General features: G+C 37.0%; 1 protein-coding gene across 7 annotated transcripts in view; it reads left to right on the top strand.

Annotated features, from left to right (window-relative positions):
- LOC124407632 (ankyrin repeat and fibronectin type-III domain-containing protein 1) overlaps nt 1-13,051 on the top strand; it is an 85,987-nt gene extending 72,936 nt beyond the window's left edge. For 5 of the 7 annotated variants that reach the window (XM_046883940.1, XM_046883939.1, XM_046883941.1 and 2 more), the window contains 7 exons: nt 5,137-5,391; nt 5,470-5,772; nt 5,867-6,306; nt 7,720-8,099; nt 8,372-8,981; nt 9,655-10,404; nt 11,600-13,051. In XM_046883940.1, the coding sequence (XP_046739896.1) occupies nt 5,137-5,391; nt 5,470-5,772; nt 5,867-6,306; nt 7,720-8,099; nt 8,372-8,981; nt 9,655-10,404; nt 11,600-11,935 (3,074 nt within the window). In that variant the 3' untranslated portion in view covers nt 11,936-13,051. Of the gene's footprint in view, nt 1-3,163; nt 3,398-5,136; nt 5,392-5,469; nt 5,773-5,866; nt 6,307-7,719; nt 8,100-8,371; nt 8,982-9,654; nt 10,405-10,675; nt 10,751-11,599 lie in introns of those variants that run through there. The other 2 variants (XR_006929328.1, XM_046883942.1) reach the window with 2 other exon arrangements.
- The last annotated feature ends 1,300 nt before the right edge of the window (nt 13,052-14,351 follow it).

The following is a 14,351-nucleotide window of genomic DNA, read 5'->3' as shown; positions in this document are numbered from 1 at the left end:
AACAATGAAATCGAAAGTGAGGCAATATTCACAATAATAATTCGACCGCAAGAGTTGAATTAGTCACAAAGAAAGAGAATAAAAAGTACTAAAGACGCGTGCACGTAAGTGTGGTCGGATGTCGACGCCATCTTAGTTTTTTTCCTTATGAAAGAAAGGCAAGCATTTTATCAAAATAATAATATCAGTGGTTTTCGATGATGAGTTCTCCCACCACGAATAATCCGCACTGGCAGATATAGTCATGCATCTTACTATTTAAAGCTCCAAAGCGTTTTTAGCTTCGCTCGAGGACAGACGATACAGTTTCTGTTTTTTTTTTTTTTTTACTTTTTGGGTTTTTCTTTTTTTTTTTTTGTTATTCAAACCTGTTTTGAAGATTTGTGCACTGAATGAACAGTAAAAATATAAAGTTGGTGAATCAAGATGAAATTGACGAAGCATTCGTTAAAGAAGTTCATTGCATCTGCAGGTATTTTTAAGGAAAAATTGAATATATCTTGTTAAGCATTTTGTATAATTTCGCGTTTAATTCTATACAATCTGATGCGAAACCCGCATTTTTTTATGAAGTTGAAGTTAGTAACGTTATTGTAACGAAACGTTGGGACAAAATCACTATTTATTTGGTTTTACAATGATTTTGGAGAAACCAATATTGAAAAATATGATTATATTTTGTTTTATTACGGTTTGCTGAATTTCAGCATGAATCGTTACAATACCGTTACTAACTTCAACATCATATTATGTCAACGTTGCCGTTTGGTTCATTAATTGCAAATTCTCGACTAGGCATTTGATTTTTATTTCAATTTTCCGACTGAATTTATGTTTGCGTTTAGTACTCAATATGCATATAATGAGGCTAATTTCAGCATGCATAAAATTTATTGGCACTTGGCAGTCATCAGGTGTTTTCGTTAAAAGCTAGTTTATCCTTTGGCAGAATAAGAGGGTCAAGGATGTGCGAGTAGAAGTCGTTTTGAATAGCGAACAATAATAAGAGAATACTAATAGATACGACAAAGGTCGCCTGCAAACTAACCCGAGAATACAAATAGTATCTGCATAAGCGAGGTTAGGGCTAATCAATTTGCAGGTGACCATTTGGATTGGTAGAGTATTTTTACCCTAAGAAACTCTAGTGTATAGTTTTCGCACTTAAGAGGAAGGTCCCAGGGGCGTAATATCTGCAGATGGAGAAACTTTGTGAAAATTATAATCTGCTTCAGAATCTGGCGTTGAAGTGTAGTGTTTGAAATTGTGGTCGAACGTGTTGTGCAGTGTTGACGGTAGTGCTTAGATAAAAATTTTCTGTAATTTTGCATTTTGACGAAGCGATTAGGAATGAAAATACGGCGTTGCGACATCTGGTGGCAAAAAAATTCATCACTCTAACTTGACCATATTTAATTTGAAAAGATTTCTTGCACTTTTCATGAAGATCCAGTTTTTTTTTTTTTTTTTTTTTTTTTTTTATCCAAGTTACCAATCGAAAATCTAAACTTTATATTTGGGAATTCAAAATGGCCGACAAGATGAAAAGAATACAAAAAAAAAAAAAAAACTGTTCGGTTTGGCTAGAACTTGGTCCAGAATTCAGCACTGTTAACTGTTTGGATCCACTATGATGAAGTTTTGAATTTCGTGTTCAGAAACGTAATTGGCATTCTTGAAATCCCCGCGGGTACCAAATATTCGTTCAAAACTGGTGGGGGTCTAGAAATAAAAAGATGGTTTATGAAGTAGTAAACCAGAGAAGATAAAGACATGAGCTTGTTACAACATCAGCGCTTAGAAGAAAGCTGAAAGTTTAATAAGGAATACAGAGAACCTAGATTAGATATTTTTATAAAGTGTCTCCCATGCTGGTCGGTAAAACAGGTCACGATAATATGGCATTGCACATTGTTTTCAACACATCAAGAGCGGATAGTTCATAGTCAGCTTTGTCGCTTCAACAAATCTCACTTTTACTTGATCACTATAATTTCTCGTGTACAACACCGCTAAACAGACTTACTATCCACGAATTATGGGATACCTTGTATCTCAGGATAAATATACTATATTACCTGCATCAATCGCCTTGCCGACAGAGTCCGAGGACATTTCGACAAGCCCCGTTATACTAGGCTCTAACTAAACATTGAAAAGGATGGTGGCAAAAAAATGAACCGATTTCTTTTAGTATTGCGTTTTCATTGCCGACAAGGATGTGCTGAAATTCAACGCAGTGCATGTTCCGCAACGTTGAACGGATTGTACCAGCTCATACATATACCTATACGTCATTGGTATACACATACTTTCGAGAAGCACTTACATGCACCATGTGACCAGAAACCCGCGCAACCACATCACGCTGACTGAGTATAGTCGCAACTCGGCTTATTGGTGCCGACTTACACGCCTGCAAATATGTTATACTTCTACACGGTCTTATACCCTCACCTGCGAAAGCGTAGGTATATGGAGGTAAATACGTGTGAAGACGGTAACCACTAGGTACTTGATGATTTGTTCCTTTCTGTTCCTTTCTCAGTCAGTCGCCCGTCCGTCTGACAGTCGCTGGCTTTGCTTAGCTCTCGGCCTGTTCAGACCAGTTGCCAGCGGCAACTTGCTACTCCACTCGCGGGAATGTCAACGCTCTTTTGCTTCTCCGATATTTTCTCAAGTTCTTTCAAAGCGTGATAACCGGTGGAGAGTTTTTTTCCTGCGTCATTGTGTTCGATGATCGGAAGTGAAAAGTTTAGCCGCGTAATGCGTTGTGCGGTTATAGATTATGCACATTCTACGAACGAGAGGAAAGTTAAGCGAAGTATTGAATTTTATGACATCTGAAAAGAAGAGTTGGAAATGAAACGGGAATGCGAAGTCGAGCTCGAAGGAACTGAAAAAAAAAAAACTTTCGATCAAACCACGCTACGAGGATGAACAAAAAAAGGAATACTTATCCTTGCGGTTTTCATTGCCAAACGAGTTCAACGATCTTTCATTACACGCGATGGTTTTATGGCCGATTATAAAGCATCAAAATTATCTTATTGATTAAACGCGATTTTTGTGTTGTGGATAAAACCATATCAATTGTGTTTCAATTGGAAATACATCATCTCGACTTTCACGAGAACTAATTGTCAGTGTGTGCAATAACTTTTTAGTGTCGTCGAGAAAATCGATAACCATAATACCAAAATGATTCTGAGTGGTCAATGACTTTGAGTGTGAGCTGACCGGATGACATCGCGCAAGAATGTAGTAGTTAAGCAGTTTTGACCCCAAGCGAACGCAGTCTCCAAGATGATGCTGGCAAGTTGCTTGGCAAAACTTTACATCAACACAACGTTTATCACCACCAGCGAGATAAATTTCCATGAATTAAATGTCAAGGGTAACTCTTCACAGTAATCCTCTTTTCCCTCTAACCAGACAATTTTATCTCCAGTGTCATCAACATCTTAATTAACAATGAACGAAAATAATAACTCGCTGCATGCCTCAGTCGTTAAAATGTTTTGCTAGTTGCCTTCCGCGTGGTGTGAATATAAATTGTTTATATACCTCACGTTTCACGTCGGTATACACACTCGTACAATTAGTACCCAGCTCGCCAACTCGTTTCTATTTAACAATAAATGAGATACCTTATGCCAAAGTTTGTATTTCCTCTTTCTTCGTTATTTAATATAAAATTGTATTATGAACATAGTTCAATCCTTTGAAACTATTCATACACTTTACCGACAATCGGACAGACTGGTATTTAAGAACCAAACCCACAACACATCCGTGGGTTAAGTGAAATAAAATTGGAAATCCTCAAAAAGCGTTTTCACCGAAACATGAGACACGTAATGACTTTTGTTTTCACCATTTTCCGCTTGAAAAATAGTCAGAATGCGAAATATTGCTTGAAATTTGCAAGTTGAAAAGTTAAAGGTCAAAACTGGTATACAGTATGGACAGATACGATCTTTTACCTTTACGTTAATATTTTTTTAGGTCATTCTTTGAATACCAAAAGTCTTGTACATCCACATATGACCTTTTGCTTTTAACTTATCGGATATTCAATTTCAATGTTTTTGAACGGATTTTTATGTTTCTCGCGCGAATACAAGGACAAAAATTTTTTACGACGTCATATAAAGGGCCTTACGACCTTACTCCATTATATACGCACAATAATAAACATAACATTGTTAGTTGCTCTGTTATTCGTCGGAGTAAAAGAAACTTCACTCAGCCTTATACTAAATTGTCCACTGAAGTGATTGTTCTGTTTGCAAAAACGAATTCTTCTAATGAAAAATTAATGGTAACTGCATAATTTGATGAAAATCTGTCAGGTTTCAGAGTTCCTACCCTCAAGGAAATTTACACCCAAGCAGAGGGTTTTTTCCGTAAGGGAAGAAGTCATCTTTCTTAGATTGTTGCATGATGTTGGTTCAAAATAGAAAATAAACCACCGGTTTCGAGCGTTAAAATGACATTGAAGTTGAAGAGATTCACTATTTTACAACTTTAGACTACTTTATGAAGAAGTCAACTTTGCACGATATAAGCGCATGTTTTACTTTATTATGCGGTTTAATGAAGTTCAGATAATTCCAACGTTGCGAAATAACGATTTTCCCTAAAAATCCATGGTTACATCAGCCTAAAGAACTTACATCTTATGCATCATCACACATTATAGTTTTTTACTTAATACCGGAAGCAAAAGGCATTCGTCTGAAAGTATGAGTGGATTACTCAAAATGTATACCATTTCAAAAAAGCGAGCTTTCTTTAAAAGAAAAACCTGCCTCACATCTATAGCTTTGTAATGTAGCATAACGTCAGTCAGCTGTACACACGGCCTACGTTATGGAAAAAAAGTATTCACAAAATATTTTACAGATGAATCAAACACTGGCAAAAAATTAACATTTCGGCTGATGAGTAATCATTTCCAGCGTTCATGCTGTCTAATACCAAAGAATATAATAGCAAGATTGGTACACAACCGAAATGAAGCAACTATTTTTGATGGAAAGATAGAGAAAGGAATTCCTTTCTGTAGGAACTTTCCTTACAACGATCGATCATCCATTTATCTAAGACTGTGAACATTTTTTGTATTTTTAGTCAAATCGCCGGAGTCGCTTGGCAGTCATTTGGCATCTTTACTCTCCGAGGCTGAGCACAGAGTCCAAGAGCTTGGTGGGAGTTCGACTAGTACAGGAACCACACTTCTGGAGCCACCAACTCACAGAGCAAGTTTTTCGACACCGCACAATAATCTGACAGGATGCGGAGGTAACGCCGAAGACAAGCAACTCGCACTGTGGGAGAGGAGAGCCAGAGCATTGAGAAAAATGTTGCTAGGATTTGATCAAGCCCGTAAGATGACCACCGCTGGATTTACTGTCATCAGGAAAGAACGCGATTTCAATCTCAGTGATCGATTTTGCATTCCAGGTCCGCCAGATATGCCGTTTCTGGTTGCAGTTGATGTCACCGGGACAACTTCCGTAACGGTGAGATTTCAGGAACCGGATTCTCACGATTCTTCGATCTGTACTAAATTCAAGGTACAGTGGAGCGTCAGGGAAGATTTTTCCACCATATGTGGGGACAGGGAAGTTTTGGACATGAAGCAGCGGGAGTGCAGAGTCGAAAATCTCGCGCAGGGGCAAAGATACTACTTCAGAGCTGCCGCGGGTAATTTGAAGGGTTACAGCAGGTTCAGGCCGTCCACCCCTGCCCACGTTACCCCAAGCAGTGAGTACCGATTGCAACGATCGCTTGCTAAACACTAAAACTTTTTATCCTGTGAACGGACAACTGGATTTTTGAAAAACTTAATTTATTTCAGGTTGGAGAGACATCGATGGTCGCTTGCCGCGTTTCGCTGGTCGCCTTCAGCAATTGGATACGTTATTCACGGACATCAGGCGGCCAGAATACACGCAGGAAACACCGGCCGTACAACGAAGAAATCACAGGAAAAAGACAACTATCAAACAGCTGTTCACAGCTACGAGCAAGTTTCAGAAAAATCTGAGAAGGGGCGTGTATTTGGCGTGTTTGTTGTATCATGAAGATAAGGTGCTGGTCACGAATGAGGACTTCTTGCCGGTTATCGAAATCGACGAAACCTATCCCAGCTGTATTTACAACGATTTTCACTGGCTCATGAAAGTTGCCTGTACCTGGGACGACGTCAAGTCTCTTAGACAAGACATGGAAAAAAGTCATAGCAGCTCAACCATTCATTTTAGGATCAAATTACTCCAGGCTGCTGCTCAAATGCAAGTAAGTCGTTGGTCACCATACTAACTTTGATATCGAGTAAAAATTCTGAATAATGACACGCGTTTGGATCTTATGGTCACTGATTGATCTATAACGTCAGGAATACGTAGTACCTTATGACAGTACACTGTGATATTCTCATGGATTTTTAAACTCACCCGTTTTCCTGTACCATCAACGGTTTTTCCAAATTACATCGTCATCGCGTACAGCTGATGGTATTTGCTGCTTTGATATTCTGCCCCAGTACTAATGTACATTTAGTATTCTACCTATCGAGTACAATTGTACTTTTGGTATTGTACCTAAGTTCAATTGTACCTTTAGTGTTATACCTAAGCACCATTGTATTTGTAATTTGAATATGAATATCAATATCAAGTACAACCCTAGAAGAGCAAGTATTAGGTAAGTATCACTGCCGTGGTGGGTTTTCAGCCGAGAGATATAGCTTGGAGGTGAAGTACTGTCTCTTACTAGTACCTGCTGCGCATGCGTGGGACAGTCCAAGCAAAAATTTAGTGTCACTGATTTACAAAGGAAAACGCGTGCGAAGGGTTGTATAAACTTTTTGAAAGACTGTACCGGTGCGACAGAAGCAGCTCTTCATCTCCGAACTATCTCTCTCTGCTGAAAGCCAGCCTGTATACAGATCCATGCAGTAATAGACCGAGAGATAGTGACAAAAAGTCCTGAATAATTTTTTACAAGTATTGAAGTACTGCACCCCTTCAGGGGTTGAATTACATAATTATTGAAACAAAAATGATGGTCACTTCTAAACTATTTTTTATAGGCTCATTTTTGTTTCAACTAATTATTTTGAAGTAATCATTCACGAAAACCGCCGCGCCATACCGTTTTGGCGGGTCTAAATAGTCACCATATTGTCGTAAAGGAGCAGATTTTTTGAAAATTACTAAACGAATTTTTACAGCATGTACATTTTTTAACAGATATTTTTAAGACTCCGTGGGATAGGTCACATACGTGTAATTTATTACAAAATTGTTAAATTTCATGCGGAACTTGAATGATTTTTTACCGTATGACAATTTTTCCCTGAAAGTTCGAGGTGTAAAAACCGTAAAAATAAATTTGAAACACATATGTAGACACAATCCTCAGTAATATCTATAAAACTTGATGAAAATACGATTTTCAAAACAATTTGAAAATACGACGTCTTTGGTACAGGAAAAGAAGTGAATTGAAGGAAGTGGAAAAAAAGAGAGTATACTCTTCAAAGGTACTTTGAATTCATGAAGCGATAGATCAATCTTTAACCGTGAGATCCAAATGCATATCATCGTTCATAATTTTAACTCATTAGCAATGATATGTGTACTCTTATGTACGTGGGTATGGAATCAGAACGAAAATGATTCCTATCTAACTACGGATTTATTTCAGGCAGCTCTTTGTATACAAGATTTGGGTCAGTTGTACTATAAACCGATAAGAGATGTGCAAGGAACCATGGTTCTGTCCGCTATAAATTATGTCAAATCGCCAAAGCTGGTGTCTGTTTTGAATAGCCGCTGGCTGCCGCTTAGCAAAGTTACCAAAAAACTGATCACCCACGAAGATAGTAGCGTCGCTGATATCCTTATGGCCAGCATCCAGGATCAGATGACCTATCATCAGGTCAGCAGCATTAAGTTATCCAAGGGCTTGTACCTAGGATATCTAAAAATGCAGAGCAGCGTTGATTTGATTCAGGTCGTTGTACCATCCAAGACTCCAAATGTATTGCCTCACTGCAAGATACGTGACAACCCTCACGTCTCTGCGTAAGTATAGTAATAATTAATCACGATCAATCACTTTTGATCAAATTCTGTACGTACAGTAAAATTTTTATAATGATTTTAACTTAGAATAATACTATGAACAACATTGCTAAGAACTTGAACAAGCGAAACTTCATATTACCTATCTACAGACGAGTTTTTCACTCACACTGAACACCCAAGATCCATGCGTACATTAAAGTTATCGTAAAGATAATGGCCCAGATAATAAAAAAAAGTTCCGCCATAGCAACAAAAAATGTTATCCACAGGGAAGAATGGGACTACCTGAAACGGATGACCAGAATTCAGCCCGGTGAACAATCCGCCATTGAAGATACCGAAGAAAAGGAGAACGCAGCAAACGAAACACAAGGGACTGAACAGCAAAAGCTATTCGTGGATTTGGTTTCCGCGACAGCAAGACGACTGTTTGGATACATGGAAATAAATGTCGAAGATTCTCTGAACCATCGATTGTACGATGCCGAGGTGATAGACCTGACACCTGACGTTTCGTTCCTGATAACAGTTCCGCCGGCGGAAACTGCATGCTCTGTACCCGGGACGAGAGAAATTCTTTTGAAGAGAGGAGATCTACTATCTTTACCTATCCAAGTATTTGAAATGGTGCACCTAATTACCTATCAGAAAGATGTGATAAACAGATACTCGAGACTGAGCTGCATCCTAGAATTGGACACTGCTTTGGCGCAGCATAATCACAGGGAAGCTTTCAGCTCCTCCGAGCTGAGTGTGGCTAAGGACAAATTAGTCAAATTACAGGATCTACAATCGCAAGTTAATATTGTATGGAAGGGAGCCAGATGGCTCATTGACGTTATTTCGTTTGCCAGAGACAGAGGTTCGTCACAACAAAACGTAAGTTTTACTTCATTTTGTTCCGTCCTTTAATCACTTATTTATCCCCAAAGCTATTTCTCAGTATGTGGAGCATTCCACGTATAATCGAACTCACTGAAATCCTAACACGCTCTCAGAACCAGATCAAACTTTGTGAAATGCTTTCTCTAGTTGACAAGAGTATGTATAATTTTTTGTAGATCATTATTATTAGAGATTTATATGCAGGCGGCTGATAAAATATGTGTGGAAAAACAATGTCCAAAACTCAATCAAGTATAACTTGAAAATGATAAATCATAGAAAGAAAAAGTTGATGCTGAAAAATTTTCAGCCGTAACTAAACTTTCTATGGTATAATTTTCAAAATTCTGGCTCTATGATGAAATTACCACACGTGTTTTCTAGATCAAAACATGAGTACTCTCTGAAATTTTGCGCCAAAAAAAGTATGGTTTTCGCGAAATCATAAAAAAAATTTAAGTTTTTTGTCAACTTCGAAGGCTTGCATAATCTATGGAATATGACACATTAAAAATTTACCTGAAACTTACACCACCCAGTTTTGGTCAGGTTGATTACACATGGAATGCCCCATATTTCGCAACATCACAATTGTAATCACCGATCTATCAGTGTCTTTATTGAATTCATTCGGAAACGCACAACAGATTCATTTCCATAATTTCAGATTGCCAGTCAAATTTCTGGGATCTCCATGAGACATCTGCTAAACCTAGATCGCAATAAAAATAGTAACAGCTTAAAGCGAAGTCTTCTGCAGCTTCCTCCACGCGATCCTAAGCTAGTGAAATCCAGTCCCGGCCGTGGGAGCTGGCCAGGACCGAATATAACGAACTCAACGTCGAATTTGCTGACCACAGAATTCAGTAAAAGTGAACAGCAGCTGCCGAGTGGTCAATATATCCGTAAGGGCAGTAACTCTTCGACAATATCAGCCGGTGCTGAGGTGGTAAAGACCTCGGCAATCAACTCAGCAAAGAACAATTTGATCCCAGTACAGAACTCAAGATTACCTCCTTCAAAGTCTGAAGACACGCTACTTCTGACCCACTACAAACACAGCCCGAGAAACAGATCGGCTACAGTAACTTCTGCATCTGCCAGTACGAGTCCGCTGTTGAGTATAAAGCCAATTATTTACGGAGGATCGTTGCTTAGTGTCTCAACAGCGATGACCAACACGACGAGCATGTTAAGCGTCAGCAATACCAATTCAGATAGTCTGCACTCGTTGAGCAGTGACGAGTTTTCCACTCCGATCTCAAGTGTTAGCCTTAAACCAAGTCACGCGAAGTCAAAAATATCAAAACCAACGGCGAGTGTTGCTGCAATTGCTAGTTCTGTGATGGAAAGTCAGCTGAATGAAGAAAAAGATGAAGCCATAATGATGCCAGCACCTCTTCCTGGAATTTTACAGGTACGATATCTTAAATGATGTCAAAATGGGTGCTATTTAGCTGCAAATTATTGCTTTATTCACTATTATGGCATAACTGGACAATAATGCAAGGAGCAGTTTTCACACGAGTGAGACACACTGTGAAAAATGCTGTTGTAAAATATCGCTCATAGACTTCAAAAAGGTTTTATTTTTATTTTTTGTTAGAGACCGGATGCCTGCATTGTTTATTTATATATATACATGTATATTAGAGATGAAATTGTACCTACTAATATTTTTCTTGTAGGAGACTCGAGTTTGACGTATGTACTGAAAATATAACCAGCTCCACACTCGGTCTCCTAACGTAACCTCGGTATAAGTAAGCCTTGCATTCAAATTTCGCTTTGTTTGAAAAAAAAAAGCAGCTACACACGAATTAAAAGTCACAAATTGTACAGCATGAACAGCCTACAACTACAATATCAGTCTCACTGCATCTTTCAGCACAACACTTTTTCATTTAACGTTCTCCCAAAGTGTTCCATTTTACATATACATAATATAATGAAGATGAATTATAACTAGCTGTGTGTAACTAGTTGAAATATTCTGCAAAGACCGTTCAAATCAACTCAAAATGATCGAAAAAACAAATCACATTATGATTCAAGTACTCAAAGAGCACTTTGCATAATTTATCAACGCTAACAATAATCACTGAAGGGCATAAAAAGAAATGTCATTGAATTAATTCAGTTCACTTTTGATCTCATTTATTTCTTTTCAACCCAACTCCAAAATTAGATGCATTTTCACCTGAAATTTAGGATCCTTTAAAAAATCATATGAAAAAAATGTCATCAAATATGTCAGGAAAATCTTCAAAAATTTGATAACTCTCAAGTGCAGAATTAATGTTTTTTGGTAGCCCATATTTTTGAAATATTGAGTTTCCATGAGTTAAATAAGCCGAAATTTGGAATTTTACTGAAAATGAGAAAAAGAAACACAACGGCAAATGAGGTCTGTTGAATCGATGAAAATTATCAACTTCTGGACTAGCAGCATTCTTTGCACAGATTTACTGGATTTTTTTTTCATTTTTACGTTTTTAAATTATAATATATACAACCAGCTATGAAATGTGCAGTGGGCTTTGTCGCCATTAAATAATCATTATATTATTGTCACAGATGAATTTTGATTCTATTCTTATGTACTTTTATAGGTATATGCAGCGTACGAAACAGGCTTAGCTTCAGGAACGAGTTTAAAACTTCATGTAACACCCCGAACGACAGCTCGAGAGGTCGTCGATTTGGTTGTGACCCAATTGAATGTTGCTGTAGTCCTGAAGGATCAAGCTGGTCCGATTTACACTGCAGATGAATTACCAAATTTTTGTTTAGTCGCTGTAATTGGTGCAAGAGAACGTTGCTTGCGGGATGACTTCAAGCCGTTGCAACTACAAAATCCTTGGAAGAAAGGGCGATTGTACGTCAGACAAAAACAAGACGTACTCGCAGCGCTTGAGCACAGTAGTAAACATACTGCGTATTTATAGCACAAGGAGGTTGACGAGGAAAAAACACAAAGTCCAACTTAACATAAGTATTCGTTTAAGGTCAACCGAATAGTAAAATTTCTTTGGTAATTTTCTGGAAAAAAATTGGCAAAAATCTAAGTTCAACTATTTCCATCACTACCCGTAATTATTTATGAAGTTGTGTAACTAGAAGAACTGCAACTACTCTTCGACTTGATTATACTGTCATTGACAGTATACTTAAGCTTCTGTAAGAGTTTATTCTGATTTTGCAATATTAGTGCAGCGGCTGAATCATTACGCCTTAATTAATATTCAACTTCGGAATATATCAAAACGTGCTGCTTTGGACATTGTGAGAAATGAAGGCAAACTTCATATTGTTTCACGTAATTATGGTATTGTCAGGCAATATTTGCAGAGTTTGCATCGGAAGTTAACATTCCAAAGTTAAACGGATGTTTTTGGATGGAAACAGATTTTAGCTAAAAGTATTTTTGAAATTAGTAGGTAGTTTGTACAAATTACTCATATTTGAAACAATTATATTTTAGGTACTGATCTCAGTGTACTAATAGCGACTAAGAATACAGTAAATCCAAAAGATTTACTTATAATTATTGCTTATATATAAGTTGTCATTGATTAGCATAACGTGAATATGTATGTGTAAAAAGAAAACACAATTGGTTCCATAAGTTGCGAAGTATAGTTCAAAAACTGTTATTTAGTGAAATGTAAAATAGCCTTCCGAATGATTCTCTTCAATAATAGCATAATTTAAGAAGTCTGTAATTACAATTCTGTTATCTTAATGAATATGAATATGTATCTACACTGATCTATTAATCTGTTGCATATAACGGAATAATATTAACTTAAAAATGAAAAAATAGGTACATATACACTAGGTAGGATAGCTCTGGTTATTGTCCTAGAATAATCGCAAAATGATACGCAATCTATTGCAATTAACGTTTACATGTATACATGATACATGTATGATATAGTGCTCAGATTCAAACATTTATTGACAGTAAAGATAAAAATCTATATTATAATAATCCGTAATGCTCATCGGAACGGGTGTAGATATACGTCGTGTAGATTGAATACCTGTATGTATTTGTATATTATACATACACACACACAAACATATATATATGTATATATATGTTTTTTGAGTAACCGAATTGTGGGAAAAAATTGGCAACCGATTCGGTAGCGGTTTGGGCTAAACCTTGTTTAATCACATCTGGTTTGCCCCGTATATTATATATATTATATATAAATCGGTTAATATGATTTTGTTATAAATAAATAAATAATGCCGTGAACATGACAAGGGCTTATAGACTGCTTTAGTATAGGTCAAAAATGTATAATTTGTAGATGAAAAAATCGATGTGTGTTGTTTTTTAGTTTTACGTTGAATATAAATATTTAGTTATAATTAGAATTCTTTTATTTTCCATTTTAACCTTTCCACATAAAATACTAGCAACCTTTGTTGCATTTTGTTTTTTTGCGCTGGAAAATTTCAAGCATGTTCCAGAGAACTGGAAGAGCACTTCTTATTCCACACAAAATCTCGAAATTTAAGAATCACTCTTAATTATGTTGAATGTGGTATCTATTTAGGATAATAGAAGCGATTTTAAAGTTGTTGATTCGCAAATGAGGTGTATATATATATATATATATATATTCATATATGGGGTGAGTCAATTGAAACGCCAAGAATGGAAGGAGCGTAGTTGAAGAATTAGACCGTATCACTTGTGTTGATATCAAAGTAAGGTTCGCAGTCTACATACAGGTATTCAGTGATAATGAGAAATAAAGTCATGATATAACAAGTGGAAGATGAAAACAAGACAAGATGAACCTAATTGTTGACATTTCGTGCTGTCATCTTCCCTTTGTTGTCATATCTTCATTATTGTTTCTCATTCACAGTGGTTACCTAGTACATGTAGAGTTCGAACCTTACTTTGATCAACACAACTAAGCTCCTCCCATTTGCAGAGTTTCAATTCACTCACTCCATATTGTCTGAGGGATACGTCCTAATTCATCAACCAAGCTCCTCTTATTCTCGGCGTTTCTATTGACTCACCCTGTATGTCCATCAATTGATTGCATGGGAACATTACGAATTACTCTATGACACCAAGTATATTTAAAACTCGCACACTAATTGCGGTAAAAAGAGGCGTACGCTAAGTAAAATGAATAAATCTGACTCGAGGTAGCAATATATTTGATTTCAAATTATTCCACTATTACAAATGTCATTGAAAACGTATTTGTTGCGAACTCGTGTATTAGGAAAAGCCTGTATTCAAAGCACCTTTCGCAATCAAATATACAATTATACGCTAATAGAAATGTTTGTGTTCGCCAACGTTAGGCATAGGAAGTATACACGGTT

Source organism: Diprion similis, chromosome 6 (assembly GCF_021155765.1).
Source record: "Diprion similis isolate iyDipSimi1 chromosome 6, iyDipSimi1.1, whole genome shotgun sequence".
NCBI lineage: Eukaryota > Metazoa > Arthropoda > Insecta > Hymenoptera > Diprionidae > Diprion > Diprion similis.
Note: the sequence above shows the minus strand (reverse complement) of the source record. Positions and strands in the feature narration are given on the sequence as shown.